Source organism: Mauremys mutica, chromosome 5 (assembly GCF_020497125.1).
Source record: "Mauremys mutica isolate MM-2020 ecotype Southern chromosome 5, ASM2049712v1, whole genome shotgun sequence".
NCBI lineage: Eukaryota > Metazoa > Chordata > Testudines > Geoemydidae > Mauremys > Mauremys mutica.
In genome coordinates, this window is record NC_059076.1 from 139257021 (window position 1) to 139274533 (window position 17513).

At 44.8% G+C, this 17513-nt stretch overlaps 1 protein-coding gene across 1 annotated transcript in view; it reads left to right on the top strand.

The window, feature by feature from the left end:
* EXOC6B (exocyst complex component 6B) overlaps nucleotides 1–16586 on the top strand; it is a 447723-nt gene extending 431137 nt beyond the window's left edge. The window contains exons 21-22 of the mRNA XM_045018685.1: nucleotides 3532–3644; nucleotides 9908–16586. Of these exons, the coding sequence (XP_044874620.1) occupies nucleotides 3532–3644; nucleotides 9908–10034 (240 nt within the window). The 3' untranslated portion in view covers nucleotides 10035–16586. The remainder of the gene's footprint in view (nucleotides 1–3531; nucleotides 3645–9907) is intronic.
* The last annotated feature ends 927 nt before the right edge of the window (nucleotides 16587–17513 follow it).

Below are 17513 nucleotides of genomic sequence, written 5' to 3' on the forward strand. Positions count from 1 at the left end.
ATTTGTCTCTTTAAGGCTTTTGAATGTTTCTGTTTGGAAAAACTCCTGCAGTTGATGTTGAACTTCAGTTTGCCGTTAACATAATGAGCTGGAGCTGACCCACTGTACAATGGTGCATAGAACTGAGAGATGGAAAAGACCTATAAGGTCCCGTCTAATCCATCCCTCCCCCCGCCAGCGCGGGATTGTTCCCCACAGTCTGTTTTCTTTGCTGTGACCTACATAGTAAAAAAGAATCTTGTTGCACATTTTTGTTTTGTACCTTGAGGTCCTCATGGAGCCAAATCCCTTTTTTTGTGTGGTGGGCTGTGTTGTTAAACAGCACTAGAGCCCGGAGGAAAACCATGGAGACGCAGGCACAATGGGCACCCTATGGTCCCAATTTACTTCAGGACGTTAACTGCTAGATAAAATAGCTGGGCTGTTCTTCTCGTGGGATCTGCAGTGGCTATAAGGGTGTTGAGACCAGGGGAAGGCGAGTGGGTGTGATGTTTGCAATCTCTCCTCAAAAAAAAAAAAAAAGTGAGGCTAAAAAGTAAAAAGAGGAAGGAGAAATTACGCGTCATAATTTTCCTATTTAACCAGCACCTTAACTTTCATATAAGTAGGATAACGATAATGCCTTTCTCTAGGAGAAGGGTTCTCAACCTGGGGGTCGTGAGCACTCTGCTCTTTCCATATTGTGAAAAAGTCCTTTCTGGTTCTCCACTAAATGAAAGGAAAGCTCCCCGTATGGAAAAGAGGGTCCTAACATGAAAAAAGATTGAGAATCACTTCAGTAGGATAATCCAATGTCCTGTGAAATAAGACAACACAAGGGAAAGTAGGGGTTGGTCTTAAAAATCTTGAGTAAATTTCCCCTGCTGGAACATGGTTTCCCCCTGACATACAGTTCCATTCATCAGGGCAGTTAATTTAATAAAATCCTTTATACATATACAGCACACGGGCTTTTGTCTCTCAGGATCCCAAAGTGTGGCATGAAATGTCAGTCATGAAGGATCACTGAAATGCAGCTGCTTATCCAAAAATGAATTTTTCTTCTATATTTTAAATTCATTATACCAAATTCATTTGGGAAAAACGCTTGTTGCCGTTTCTCCAGCCGGCTTGTGTTATGTGGCCTTCCAATGTGCATAAGCGTATTGTTGGATGCACTGTCATTCTGATTGTCATTTTGATTGAAGTTGGGGTGTAAAAGGCACGTCTGATCATAGTTCCGCTTAATTAACACCCTCACTGCAGCCAAGATCTCAAAGTTTAAAAGTGCAGCATGGAGAAGAGAAGCTTAAGCATCTTTGTGTCTGAGGCGGGAGCCAGACGCCATCCAGAAGCCTTGACATTCATAGAGGATAAACAGTGTTGTCAAGTATGACTGCAAAAGATGATCAAATTATGTCCACGAAAGATGTGGAACTGAATGTCAAGTAGGTGAACTTGAATGTCAAATATTTGAACAATGCAGCATACGTCTCCGAGGTGGGAGGGTGAAAGATCCCAGATGTCTTTGATTAGTCACTGGTCTTTGGAGTTCAGGGAGGAGAGTTTGAATGTGTTCCTTTGAATCCCAGGTTTGAAAGAGGCTCCTGAGAAAACTATTCCATTAGCATGATTATTTCCTCACCCAGGATCAAGGTTAGCAGGGTCTTTGTTGACAGTGGGCAGCCATCAGGGTTTAGAGGGAACACCTGGTGCAGTGAAAGTGTGTGCATGGCACATCCATCTGTTGATTTTATGGCTTTGTGAAATGGTTTAAATAAGAATGTACCACCCCGCACCTTTGTCCAGTGCTTCAGAACCAAGATTTTCACACATCTGTGAAACCATCCGTCTTCCCTTCCGGCCTCCAGTCGGAACTGCCAAGACATTCCACCCAGAAACGGAATGGCTGGAAAGCACCTGCGCGAACCAGTCCAGGTTTGCAGACACATTATGCTTGGATAATGTCTGAACGTTTGGGCTCCTACCTCCCCGCCACTCCACAGTAGTGGAGACCTTTGCAAAGCTCTTGGAACGCTTCCAGTACTCGGTAATAGAGCTGAGCGTTGTTTTTTGGGCAAATTGTTTTTTTGCTGAAAAATGCAGTTTTGATGGAACTGAAACGATTTGCAAACTTGACCCAATGGTTTCTGCTGGGGTGAGTGGTTATTTTTTTGAGGGTCAGCAACCTGGGTGTGCGCATGCCCATCTGTCCCCCGGATAACTTTCAGTCCATTGATTGGGCGCTTGCCTGGGATGTGGGAAACCCAGGGGATTCAGTTTTCCTATTGACGCTGTTCCACTTTCTATAAATACTTAAATGTTCACTGGGCCAAAGAGAGAGGAGAGCGAAAATGACTCTCTAGCGTGAAGAGCAGCTCTGTGTGAGCTTGAGAGCTGTTTCTTTCGCCAACAGAAGTTGGTCCAGTAGAAGATAATGTTTTCACCCGTCAGCCACAAGGCCGAGGTACTTCTTCCCCCACCTTGTCTCTCTACAGCCTGGTGATTAAGCCACTCAGCTGGGCAGTAGGAGATGTGGATTCAAATTCCTCCTTTGAATCCGAGAGCAAAGATTTGAACCCGTATCTTCTTCCTACCCCGCCGATGAGTGTCTGGACGGACCTTTGGTCTGACCCAGTATGCCCGGTCTTATGTTAAGGCTACAGAGCCATTCTCTCTCTTTCTCTGACCCACTGAGCGCGAGAGAGAGAGCAATGCACCGCACAATAACCCTGTGGGTTAGCGCACTCACCTGGGAATGGGAAGAGCTGAGTTTAAGTGCCTGATCCAGAGTGAGGGTTCAAACCTGAGACTCACATTGCAGGTGAGTGCCCTAATCACCGGGCTGAAGGTTGTGACAGACGGACGGACGCACACACGCACACAGTGGTTTGCTGGTAGGGCGACCAGATGTCCCGATTTTATAGGGACAGTCCCAATTTTGGGGGCTTTTTTTATATAGTCTATTACCCCCCACCCTCTGTCCTGATTTTTCACACTTGCTGTCTGGTCACCCTATTTGCTGGCCCTACCAATTTGCGGACAAATTCCAAACATTTCAGAACCAAATATTTTCCCTGATTTTTCGGTTTCCTGGATGAACTGAAAAACCAGTTATTCACCTAGCTCTACTCTGTAATGTGTGTGGCTGGAAATATCTTCCTTGGCACAGTTCAGATGAAGTATCAGGTAATGTAGTTGAAGAAGGGAGGAACTTAATATGACTGTAACATCTGTATATGGATGGTCTTGTGATTATGGTAACAGGACACCAGGTTTCTATTCCTGGCTCTGGCACTGACTTGCTTTGTGAGTCTGAGCAAGTCAGTTAACCGTTGCGTGCCTCAGTTTCCCCTCTGTAAAATGGAGGGAGTGTTTACCAAACTTGCTAGGGGTGCTGTGAAGCTAAATTAACTCGTTTGCAAAGCATTTTTAAATTCTTCTCCAGGCGATCCTGCTAGCCTGAGCCTTTGGTAGCTTTTAGGTGGACCCTCTGATCTTTTAAAAAAAAAAATGTATTCATCACATGGCGGTTTTGTTTGTTTGTTGCAGCTTCTAGATCTGTTCATCCAGTGGGACTGGTCAACGTATTTGGCTGACTACGGGCAAACCACATGCAAATATCTTCGTGTGAACCCAACGACAGCCCTTATCCTGCTGGAAAAGTGAGTATGCCTCAAGACGTTCTTTTGATGGTTTCAACTGCTGTACTTGCTTTAACGAGCAAGGGTGTTTCCAGCAATGCATTTCATTATTCACACTGCCTACTCTGTGCTGATCTCAGGTAAGCGGAAAATTGCTTGGTAGCTCATATGCCTACGCCCAAAGGGTCAATCTGGTGTGTACAGTGGAAGAGTCCCTCTGGTAGCCAGTCCCTCTATTTCACACTAACTGGAGCTGCATTCTACGTATCACCATGCCTTGAAGCAATTTCTATTTTATACCGATATATTTTTAAATTGGGACGCACATTCTGCTTTACTCTGAGCAGAGTTTCCTCATAGTTGACTATAAGTAGCTTCCCCTGTATACGTGTGTGTCTGATGTGGCCACCAAAAGTAGTCTACTGCAACGACCCTGGAGGGCAGATGTGACGAGCCCTCTGCCCGCCCCTCTTCCTGGGGCCCACCGGCTGCCCCAATAAAGCTCAGAGAGGCTTCTCGTTATGCAGCACCCAGGGCTTTATTTACACAACGTTCTCCCACCACCAGTGTTATGTACAGAGCTTACAGGCCTGATAATCTCCTCTCCTAAACAGAGGCAGCCCTCAGCCTGGAGACTGACCTTCCCCTGGCCATTCCCCCCTCTTCTGGCTGCCAACCAGCCTTTATAGCCCTTGAACCCTCAGGCCCACAGGTGCAGCCAGTTCTAATGGCCAGGCACCAGGTTCTCCCCAGCTCCAATCTATTTCCCCTGATTGGGGCTGGCTGAGCAGGGCTAATTAGGTGCCTTTGCACCAGCCCCCTGCTACAGAAGACTAGACAGTTTCACACTAGGGATCCGAAGAGCTCAGTTATGGGAGCAGGACAGAGCTCCCAAGTGGCTATGCCTTGAGGTTTGTCTTTAGCACGATACTTCCAAAGATCTGGGGCAGCATGAAGAGAAAGCACCTTTTGCTTCCCTTGTTCATCAGTTGTAGGTAGCTCCAAGTGGCTAGAGCCAGTAATGCTGGCACCCCACTGCCCTTAGGTACCTTTAAAAATCCCAGCCTAAGTGTTGAAAATTGCTGGTTACCAACGTTAGGCTTCACATTCACCTTCGATTCAACGTTAGGCTTCACATTCACCTTCGATGCCTTAGTGTTATTTTCGTAATACCCCCAGCATGTTCGAAGGCTGTATTATTTCTGCATCTTGCTTCGCACGGCCCTTCAACTGCTCACCAGCAAGCCTCTAAAAATATGCATCCTGACATCATATGGGTGGGAGTAGCTAATTCCGCACAGAATTGTACTGTGGCCGTTTATCTGTAAAACGGGGGTTAATTAAAATTTGTCAAGTCCTTTGGACATGTAAAGCACTGTACATAGATGCTGAGTGTTATTCATGGCATGGTAATAACCATCTGCATAAAAGGCTTGGTTCACACTGTGGCAACAGCAGTGCTTTAGCAGGATGCAGTTTACCCCAGGAAAAGTGCTAGACAAGTGGGAGCTGCAAGGTGCGTGTAAATTAAGTGACTGAAGTCGATGGAAAGTGAGGAATCCACTCCCTGGTCAGTCGGGAATTAGTCTGCCTAGCTGGATACCTATGGGAGGGGAGGCTCCTTACGCTTGGCACACACCTCACCCATGTCTCCATATCACCCGTGCAGCATTTGAACATCAGTCTTCCATATCGAGTATTTGTTTCAAAAAGCCACAACAAATAATTCCACCTGCCAGTGTCACGGGACTTGCCTCTTTTTGATCTAGTCAAAGTGAGTGTCACGTGTCCAGTTGGTTTGCCGGGCACACCTCAGTGCATCAAATGGCTTGGCACATACCTCAGCTAAGTGATTGGAAGGTTCATGCTGACATTCAGGTGCTTGGTTCCGCAGCCTCATTTACACTCCCATCACTGTAGGCACCTTGTGGACTCTGTGTATAACGTAGCACTGACTTCATCTCGCACCACTGTCCCAATGGCTTCCAAAGCATATGTTGTCTCAGTGACCCGTGAGGAGTTCCACCCTGAACTCCAGTCATTGACTTCACGCGTCTACGTTTCCTCTCCTCCCCCAGACATCGAGACCAGAATTCCGGCCAGACCTGTACGTAACTAGCTTTGCCAACAGGACAGTCTGATCTGCTGGTTAACTTTTTAACTTATTTTCATGATTATTTCTTTTCCTAATCTCACCTCTTTCGTAGGATATCGCGAGTGTAAGTATGCTGCTCGTTTGGGCTTTTACGTTCACCTTGCAATGAATCCTTTATTGTTTGATTTAAATGGAGCACTAAACGATCTAAATGCAAGCTCTCTTTGAAACTGTTCCCCCCTGTAACATTATCGTCTCAAATGCACTAAATACAACTAAAAGAGGAGCTTTTACCGGGTGGCTTTTTTATGGATTCATTTCAACAAAAGTTGACTCAATCTGATGGGGACAAAGTTTAACTTCCCTTTGTTTTGGTTGTTAACTCTATTATGATGGTACCTATAACCCCCATTGTACTAGGCACTGAGCAGACACATCATGAAAGGAACAGTCCTTATTCCAAAGAGCTTACAATTCCTGAAGCACTGTTTGCTTTTTTGCATGATAGAGTACAACGCTCAACCAAAATTCTCTATGGAATTTTCTGCAGCCTGATGTTGAAATGGACTTGGCCCATGAATTCAGCAATTTCTCCAGGACACTGATGCCTAACCACATGAGATTGAGTGAAAACGCAGTTATGACCAAACTCTGCCCTCAGTGCTGGTGTGAACCCTCAGGCACGATTGGGAGCCTAGAATACACATTTAAAATACAAAATCTGGCCCTTAGAATTTATGGAAAGGTTTAAAAAAAAGATGATTAGATTTTTCTAGCCAGATAGCGGTGAAATTACTTTGTATGCATGGGTTAATATGAATCACGTAGTTTACACAAGCCCATGTGCTTCAATTTATGGATTCAAATCTATGTCCAGAGGAAAGAAATCTAGCCACATACAAGTGGTAGTACAGGCGCCCAGTTTAAATAAGCTTTACTGCCCACAATGTTTTGAATACAGATAAAACTGCCAAAGGAATGCACAGATGTTTTAAAAAAATCATTACAATGCTGCTTTGTCACTTTTCTAGGTAACGATTGCCATGGCAAAGCAAAATAGCATCATATTGCATCAGCAATAGATGCACGTCATCCAAAGGTCCCAGTATAATATTACACAGCTGCTGGAATCAGAGTTAATTACATTATACACCAGACATCTAAGACTCCAATCCTACAGTTGACATCAGTCAGAATCTGCGCAGGCTCACAGGTCTGTCGGCCCAGTACTGATGGCAAGATTAAAACCTGTAGTATCATATCAAACAGTAATCAAATATAAAAATTCAACCATCTCCAAAAGTGCATGTTTTCTTTCTATGGCATATCTCTTTATACTCCGTGTCACCTAGTAAACTCAAGTAATATTCTTCCAGAGGGCTACATTCTGCCATACTTTAGAACAATGCACTGTCGTTACTCTGTTCAGTCCCGGGCATGGATTATACAAGGCTTTCACACACCTTCAGTTTCTGTAGTTTACCGAAATCTTTGGGGAAATAATCCCATCTGGTAACATCCAGCTTTTCAGAAAGTTTGGCTCCAGCCCCAAATGTAAGAACTCGAGCTTATCTGTCTTTGCCTCAATCAGCGTTTTATCCATTTTACTCATTGTGGCCCTGATCCCGCAGTTGGAGCCATGCAAGTTGTCTATCTGCAATCACTCTGAGCCTCCTTGGACACTTTGAAGAAGCATGGTGAAAATATAAGTGCTAATTATTATTTTAAATAACACTTCAAAACATGAAATCTGTAGCATTAAAAATATGGTCTCCTGTAGCACTTAGCAACACTAACAACATCTCCCATCGTGTACACACTCCCTGATTAATGTCATGGTGCTTCCGGCAATTACACGCTTTCTTTTAAGATGTGCACTAAAGCATGTGTTTTGCTAAGTAAAATCGTCACAAGCTATATAGTTAAAAAGCACTCCCACTGTAAGCCCCTGTCTTCAGGCATTTATAACTTTAGCAAATAATTGTCCTTTGGGATAAAGGTTGTTGTTAATAGTTCCAAGGTTTGTGGTGTTTTGAATGTTTCAGATTCCACTCTTTTTGTGAGATTGGAGCAATGGAAGGTAGTGGATTTTTTTTATCTGTCAGAGGTGTTTCAAGAGGTTTGTTTTCTGATTGGATAACTCAAAAACCTCTAATTTGGAAAACTGCAAATTTTCCAGGGACTAATATCACTGTTTCTCCATTTGGGTGCTCAAAACTAGACACCTCAATCCATGTTTAGACAGCTAAATAGGAGCTTAGCACCTCTGAAAAGCAGATTACTTTTTTGCCTAATTTTAGATATCCAGGTGTGAAAATGTGTGCGCCTTCCCCAAGGATAATTACCTCTGACAGGCCTGATTAAAAAACAACAGAAAAAAAAGTTACAAACAATGGTGTTATCAGAAAACAGTGGTGGCTTTTTGAGGCCAGCAGGCTGGATGTTAGTTAAGATGTCTAGTCCCCTGCATATGTACCTAGAATCTTAGATGGGATCGTACGCGCAGCGGCTACACTTCTATTTTTAGCGCACTAGCTCAGTCTGAACTAGCGTAGGTATGTCTCCTCACACTGGAAATTCCACCTCCAGCTCGACACATAGAGTACCCTTACCTGCTTTGAATCCAGTACATTGCCATCTCCAGCGGCTGTTGTGACACTTTTTGTCAACCTTGCTTGCCTACTTTAGCTATCACTGGCCTCCAATGTTATACGCTCTGCCAATAGCCATGTGGCCAGGCACAGTGCCCCCTACGTGTGCCTATACAAGCATGCACTAATCTGGACCTCCGCATGTTGGAAGAAATGTAGCTGCATCTGTTTCACTTTCTGACCCACAATTATTCTCTCTCCCTCTCTTTGGCGCAGTTGGAGATCCCAGCATCTCAGGGAAGATGCTGAGACAAATAAAAGTGATTTGTTTTCATATTTAGACTTTTAATAAAAATGCAGGCATCAAGAACATATCCCTAAATCAGGGAAGCCAATACAGAAACTCCACCAGTGTGTAAAATTGCATAATCTTTTAAACTCACAAGTCAGGAGCTTGGTGGGCTCACAGATGCTGTGCAACTCAGCCACATGTGATGTATATTTTAAGTTGTAAAAGTTAACGTCATACACTTAATTCCAGATTTCTGAATTTCCTGACTCTTGTGCAGTTGCATTGCAGTATTGCCATTTATCACGTAATAAGAGTTTACATGGACACAGCAAAATAGATCTAAGAAAGGGAAGGGGAACTAGATGAACATGAACCTAGACAGTGGTTTGGCATTAAGGTACCACATAGATTAACATACTGCCGTGAGATGGGCTCTTTTTTGTGACTGCACAGTTTAGAGAACAAATCTGTAGACGTTTTTGTGCAGTGGAATGCCTGAGCATGGTATTGGGCGCTGGCTTTGTACGTCCTTGTTTGCACCCAGAGCGTAGAAGCCAGAGATGGGAAAGACCTTCTAGATCATCTACTATCTCTCCGGCAGTACAAGAATGTCACCTTACTGTGGATGTGTCAGATATTAAACTACTGTATGAACACAGCTGTCCTTGAAAGCCTAGGGCAAGGGTAGGTAACCTATGGCATACGTGCCAAAGGCAGCATATGAGCTGATTTTCAGTGGCGCTCACGCTGCCCGGGTCCTGGCCACCGGTCCGGGGGGCTCTGCATTTTAATTTAATTTTAAATGAAGCTTCTTAAACATTTAAAAAACCTTATTTACTTTACATACAATAATAGTTTAGTTATATATTTTAAACTTATAGAAAGAGACCTTTTAAAATCGTTAAAATGTATTACTGGCACGCAAAACCTTAGATCAGAGTAAATAAATGAAGACTTGGCACACCACTTCTGAAAGTATCAGAGGGGTAGCCGTGTTAGTCTGGATCTGTAAAAGCAGCAAAGAGTCCTCTGGCATCTTATAGACTAACAGATGTATTGGAGCATGAGCTTTCATGGGTGCATGCATCCGACGAAGTGGGTATTCACCCACGAAAGCTCATGCTCCAATACGTCTGTTAGTCTTCTATAAGGTGTCACGGGACCTTTTGCCACTGCTGAAAGGTTGCTGACCCCTGGCCTAGGGAAATGCAGGCTTGCTGTTCTGTAGGAGGTTTTTCTTAGGTAGGGTACCTAGCAGTGATGTATGAGATGAAGTAACCTGACTGATTGTTTCCACTCTGCACAGGATGAAAGACACCAGCCGTAAGAACAATGTCTTTGCGCAGTTCCGGAAGAATGAGAGGGACAAGCAGAAGCTGATAGACACTGTGGCTAAACAGCTCCGAAGTCTGATCAACAGCCATCATTTGTGAGGGTAGTCAGCTGCTTGGGATGGGATTTTGGGATTTCAGGACAGTGCTAATCTCTGCACTGCAGCCTCCATGCGCCTGGATTTGGGATTCCTGTTTAAAGAGAATATATGTATTTTTTTATTCACATGTATAGTATTCATGGAACCGACTCTTATGAAAAAATGTTGCTAGGCGAATAATCAAATGGTGATATTGCGGCATTGTTTGTACTGCTGCAGTGCAGGGTGGGGTCATGGTTTCCCACTATAAGCTCCTATTTTCAGGGGTTTATAACTTGACCGTAAAGGCTGAAACTTGAGATAAAAGTTCATGCCCCGATGATTTTTTGCAACCAAATTCAGAGAATCCATTTGACTTTTCTTTGTTAAGTTATTCAAGTGCAGAAAAAAAAATGTAGGGAGCATTGTGGTTTCCGATGCTTTTCCTCCACTCCCGTAGCTCGGCTACGCCTTTGCAAATGGAAAGAGTGCGGCTTGTGAGCTCGTATTGCAGATGAGTGTATTGGGTGTATTTAGGAAGGGAGGGCAAACAAATGCAAAACCATTCACTTTGTTTTGTTGATGTGCATGCTAACTTCATCCTTAGTCTGCAGACTCCTGGCAGGAGAAGGACACTAAACAGATCCATCAGGTCTGTAACTGGACCTGGATGCTGTAATCTGGAATAACTCTTTAGGAGCTGCTGTTGTCTTTTGCAAAGACACTACCTGAAAGAGCTTGAGAGCTACATCGTCATCAAATGGGATTGGAGAGAGCCACAGAATAATACTGCTCCAATGGCCTGACCTTGTGGTGCCAAGTTTGCACTGGGCTGTCGCTTCGTTGTGATTCAGCATAGTCCTGTGATGCTAACGTTGCAGGGAAGAAAACCAACGCTCTGCAAACAGCGTGAGGACATCATGCCACAATTTTGCCTTTCTCTGCAACTGTGTTTGATGCTGTCTCCTGTCTTCCCCCTTCCCGAATGTTTGGAGGGACATCCCAGTGACTCTAGTTAGGTTGTGGGGAGCACTGAGCAAACAGACTTTTGCAGTACGTAGGGTACTGCTGTTACTAGCATAACCGGTGGAGATCTGAACAGACTCCTGGGCACTCCTGAGTCACATGGGACTCCAAGAGCACTCCGCTGAATATTCAAGCTCAAATATCCACTTGGTAAAAAGTGCCTAAGGGCAAAATTCTTCTCTCTTGTCTGTAGCAAGTATCTGTTCCATATTCCTCCCTCCTCCTCTGCATAAGACTCCCATTGAAGCCAACGGGAGTGCTTGTGTACAGAATGTATGCTGGCAGAGAAATCCACTCTGCCTGATAGAGGAGACTTTTGCCCTTACCTTGTATTTACCTACTAGACTGTAACTACTCTCAGGGGGGACACATCTAGTGGGTCCCTCTTTAATATCAAATCCCGATACAAAAATATTCTAGTGATAGAGAGTCCCTTTTCTGTAGGAGTAGGCATGCCAAGCTCCAGATTTGCCTAAAACTAATAACATTACAGGGAGCCATTAAGATCTTTAATGTATACATAGCCACATCAGTACCGCTGCTTCAACACTTACCATAAACTTAGTACAGGGTTTGTTTGGTTTTTTTACATCGGTTTAAATTAGTTCGGTTGTTGTTATTCTCACCACAATTATTTTTTGAAAAAGCCAATGCACTTTTTCTAGCCTTCAGAGAGAGATTTAGTGTTAACCTCTTTCTCCCTCAAGTCTTCATATCATGCAGGTGACGGAACTTGTTTAAATACGATGCACAATGCAAATTGTCTGTAATGTGCAAGGTGACGGCTGGCTCTCCAGGCCGCGTTCAGTCCCTCTTCCTTTCGACCACTCGTGCTGATTCTGCATTTTCTGGCTCCAGTGCTGGTGCCACTGTCCAACACATATTTAAGCACAGGGTGGACCAGGAGGTTATTTTTTATTTGTCTTTCCTAATGACGATTTTTTCCAATGTTCCTCAGCCATGCGTTTTTTATAAGGGTACGTGTTACTTGGCCTGAATGTCAATAGCCACGTTTGTAAGCAGCGAACTTCTGCTACTGGCTACATCCAAGTGATGGGATAAGTATGCGGGGTCTTTTTTATACTTGGGAGGGCTGTATATTGGCATTTCCCTTGTGTTTTCTTTTTGAATATAGCTTAAAAATGCCTCCAAAGCACAGATTCTGAAGGATGGTGAAAGCGACATGGGTGAATTGGAAATTGGCATGGGTGGAAAGGGACCTGCAGCAGCAAGCTGGAGGGATCTGCAAGCCAAAGAACTGCTCTGCGAGCAAACGCTTTCCTCAACATGGGGGGCACAGATGTGAACTGGACTGGTTCCCCATTCAGACCCTACGCTAGCTCTAAAATGCTACATATGGTCGTGCTCCAAACTGTCAGCAAGGAGTTCCATGCTCTGCCCTGTTCCTTTATATTTCGACCTAGAAATTTGTACTGTCCCCAACGAGATTGTGAAGGTGGAGCTGGCAAACCCAGCTTCTCCCATGCCAGGAAGATGTTGTATGCAGACTCCTCAAGCCCCTGGGTTCACCTGACTTGATGAAAACAGTTGAGAGTCTGAGTGTCCTGAACCCACCCCACCTGCAAAGTCTTGTGAGTCATTGGTTGCAGCAGCTAGATGGACAGTGCTGTCTCCAGGGGAGAGTCTGCAGCATCTCTGGTTTCAGGGTGCTGCTCAATGCAAGAGGAGAATTCACAAGCTTCTGGGACAAGACGACCTACAGTGAAAACTCCTCTTAGCTACTGAAAAAGGGAAAAAGCAGATCTGCTTTGAAAATCTAGTGTAAGGGCCAGAAGGCCTGGTTTCTTAGCAAACCCAGGAAGTGTCACCAGACACATCGCCAGTCACGGTGCCCAGTACTCTTGCAAAGCTCTGTCCCATCAGTATCAAACACAAGGGGACAAAGATGTGATTTACTCCTCCCACAAATGGAAAAGGCAGGTTTTCCCCTTCTGTGCTGCTGTCACATTCTGCAGGGCTGTGAAGAGGGATTCTGCGTGGACGCAGGAGGGGGGGACATGACTGAGACGCAAACACGCATCAGATGCAAGAGAAACTTCCCACATTAAAATAAATATAGAGATTTAAAAAAAAAAAAACCATCAAAAACCCATGGCAGCCCCGTGCTGAAAAAAATAGGAGAGATTTGAGTCCACAAGGCACTTAAGGGCCATAAATAGTAACGAGCACTTTAAAATCCTTTGGAATCATGCTGCTGCAGCTGCTGGCAACAGTATAAATGAGCATCAGCAAGCATGACAAATAAGGCGCTCTGGCATTTCCAGTTTTTTATTAGGAGGAGGAGAGACTGTCAAACACAATTTTTAGTCGTGTTTGTCAGCCACTGACTTTGCTGCGGGGCAGGGTGTAGGTTTTGCTGGTGGTGATTATTTTTTCTCCACTCCTTGTTAAATGATGGGAAGCGGGGTGGGAGGGGGGGAACGGGAGAGTGGGAAACGCCCCCAAATGTGTACCTCAGGCTGATAGCTAGGGGAGGGGTTACCATGCTGGAGTAGGTGTTAGCAGAGAAAAGCCGCCAGCTGTTAAACTCATGCTTCAGGCTTTAAAATTCAGAGTTATTCCAAGGTGTAGGCTCCATTTTCCACTGAAAGATTCCACTTGGTGCCTAATTAATATAAAAAACAAAGTAAACAGAATCCCTGAGCCAAACCTTTCAGCCGTGACCCCAGCCAGCACCGAACCTTCCGTGACCTGAAGCTGGGCTCTGTCCTGTCTCCGCCAAGCTTAATTTAAAGAGGAGTACAGTGGCCTGCACAGAGTTTAAAAAGCTAGGAAATGAATGCTGTTTGGACAGGCCATGCAAAACGCCTGGACCAGGATCATGTGAACTGGCTCTGGCGTTGAGGAGTTTCTGCTGGGAAAGCAGTCCCCGCCAAGTTGGAGATTCAGAGAGTCTCTGATTTCGGGAGGTCAAACTCCTAACCACAAGTCACTTCACGGGGATGAAAAATTGAATTTTGGTGCTCTGTTCCTAATTAACTTTTTGTTCCAAGAGATGCAGTCCCGTCCCTTCAAAATAAAATTAATCTTTTAAACAGATTGCTTAAAAAGCTTTGGAAGACATTTAAAATCCCCTGTAACTCTCTTACTAATGATTTGTATCCTCTGATACGAATGGTAGAGCCTACGAGGGAAAGATTATTATAAATGCACAAGACGGGGGCAGGAGCAGAACCCACCACTCTAACGATAGACCCGTGCCTCCCAAATCAAACAGTGCTGCTATTAATGTACCCATGTACATATATGAACAGCCCTTCGGTTTTTTAAGTCATGCTAGAGAAGACGGGGTTATTTTTCCCCCCTACAAAGATGTCTAAGCACCAGTTGAAGACAGTTCCGCTCCCTGAGATGTACCCAGGTATCGTCTTTGTAAGCTTAGGTGACACGCTTCTGACAGGCTATGCATTGGGAATAGGTTTTGTATGTAATGCACTAACTTACAGACACATTGTACCAGTGCGTAGGGAGGCGGGCGGGTGGCTGGGGGTTCATTCTCTAGTGCTGGAGTTCAAGTCACAAAAGCTCTTAGCAATTTTGCACTTTGTTTTAAATCTGACCCCAGTCCTGTTCTCTGTTGCATTGTTCGGTGTTTGCTAAAAGCTAGGCTGTCTGCGCACATACAAAAATGACTGCGTTAACAAATGTCAGATCTGATAGATGGGACATTTTTGTCCAGTTCCAAAACTGTTTGTGGGACACTGAGTCACATTCAAAGCTGATGCTTAAATGGAGGCATTACAAGTACTGCCAAAGATTCCATGTATGGATGGATGTGTGGGTGGGAGGGCATGGTACCCCATCCAAAATCTGCTAGCTTGGATCAATAATCTTGGCCTTCAAAGACTTCTCTGTTCCCTTTCCGATGGTTCAGTTGGAATGAGTTGTCGTCAACAAATCAGAATTTAATTTCCAGCCCCAAGGCAAAGCCATTCTGAGTGTAACATCATTTATTTCAGCACCAGACTTAAATGAGGGGAAAATGGGCAAGCAATGGGGAATTGGCAATGGGAGTTATTTTCAGCTCCCAAAACTCTGCTGATTAAAGGGGTGGAGGGGCAACTCCTTTTCTCAAGCAGCGACCAATTCTGCCACATGTATCTTCACTTTGCCATTACTGTATCTCTAGATCGTTTCTTTCCTAGCTTCGGAATTCTCCTTCAGTCACTGCCCGGCTTTTTCTAGTTGGTTCCAGTCCTAGCACTTGCAAGGAGACTATGCACTGGAGAAACAACCACTTTCCATTCATCCCACCCATGGGCTGGGCCAGTTCTATTAGGCAAACACCTCATCAAAGAAGAACATGTTCCAAGGCTTCATTTACTCCCCCGCACTTTCAGGACCAGTTTCTACATGCCCTTGGGATACCAAAACGCCCTCGCTCACCCTCCAGCGATGGGGTGTAAATTGCGGTTTATCCCAAATCTTGGGAGGCAAAGGGAAACCATCTAATTCATGAATTCAAGGTGGAAAAGACCCTCCATGTTGCAAACTCTGAGCCGTTTTCATGGGTTTTGTTTTTTAAAGTGGGATGATTCTGCGGATGTCTGCATTTGTGTCTATAGGGGGTGAAGTGCTCACCCACGGAACACTAAACTAAGGGATCAACAGAGACTACGCCTCACACCTGTTTCATAGGTTTAAACGGCAGAAGACACTTGCTGTTGCTGCTTGGGTTTTTTTTACCTGATCCCTCCCATCCAAGGCCTGGTCTTAACCACAAAATGTTCGGTTATAACGTGGGTGCGAAGAGTCGAGTTAGCTGACCCGACGCTGATTGTGACTGTGGTTGACAGAGGTGGTGGTCAGCATGCTGTTAGCTAGTCATGGGTTAAACCCTGGTTCCAGTTGAGTTTAATCATCAGGAGCTGAGACGATGCATCTGTTCCAGGTGTCCCCTTGGTCCCGCCTTTGCCCTCATTAGACACACGGGCCTGATTCTCGTTTACAATAAGGCCCCTTTAAGCTGCCAGTGTGGTGTAAAGGGACCTTGGCATAACTGGGATTCATACCAGTGTGACTCTACGCCTGCCCTCCAGCGGCTCTGAATGTAAAGAGACAGCCCTGCAGACCGTTCTGTCTAGACCATTCTGCGCTTAGTGAGGTAGTGCTTCTACTTAATCAGGATTTACATCTGCACTTAATTGCTTTCTAGTTTTGCTTGTCCCTCTGATTTTATATCTCTCCCCCCCCCCCATGCACCCCTCAGTGTCCATTGGCTGCTCATGTTGCCTTTATGGGCAGGGGGTGGGAGGGGAGGTTTATTTTATAACCTAATGTGGTGAAAACAGCTTTTTTTGCACAAGTCGTTGCACAATAAGGGGAATACTTAGTAAATTAGGTTTAACTTTAAAGGGAACATGTTTTTTCCTTAAAACTCACTAGCGGAGCTACTGATTAAAAATGGACTGCATGGTTTACAGATTAAAATGCATTAGAAATTAGCATGTTGATTTCAACTGTACATTTATCCTATTGTAACTTCTATTAAATAATACATCATATAAATCCGGTTAAACGTGCTGAAATTCTGTGTGTCCGTTAACTTTGATCACAAAGCAATTGACTGCATGAATTGTGAGTGAATTTCATCCAGAGTGCTTCACGGAGGGGGCCAAAGCTGGTGGACTGGAAGCAGGATGATGGGCGATTGCTCACTTTGACCTAGGGGATGGCTTCCGTTCTGTCTCTCCTCTTCACTGTGTATGGAGGCTGCTGGGAGAGACGGTAAGGAGATCAGACTTGCAGTATCACCTGGATGCTGGTGAAATGCAATTCCAGGCCTGCTCATTATCCTCTGTTTCCTGGCTGTCCAAATAACTAGCTACGGCTGCTGTTCAGAAGACACAGTTCTGAGTTCAAACTCCCCCTAGACAAGACTGAGTTGAGGCCAGGGAGACGTGTTTGCAGGAGCTGACAGTGTCCAGCACCAGCTGCATAAGAACCCTGCAGTAGCTCTTGTGGGGAAATCTGCCCTAATGAATGTCTCGTCCTGGGCTCTGATAGCGAGAGATTGGTTTAAGCCCTGATAGACAAGGTTTTGTCTCCCTCCCATACTCCTCAGCATTCACTATTATAACTCTGGATGTGCTTGTTAGCCGTATAAATGTCCAATCCCTCTCTGAATCTTGCTCAGTTCTTACCCTCAACAACATCCTTCGGGCTTTGCAAGGTCAACAGGGTGAGAGGAAGCCCAAACCGTTTTTGTCACTGCAGTTAGCAGGTGTGACTCCAAAGGCGTGCCCAGGGTCTGATGAGGAAGAAGTGGCAGCTGTCTTTATGCAGTCACTCTTCACCGCAGGAGCCAGCTCTGTATTTTCTCTTCCTAATTTCTGAGATTTTTTTTCTGTCTTCAGATTTAGTTTTGTTTGATCCCCATCCCAGCAGCTCTAGGACTCTTAAAACCCCCTGCAATGTACAAACCACAGGTGAATATTTTCGAATGCACTGACCT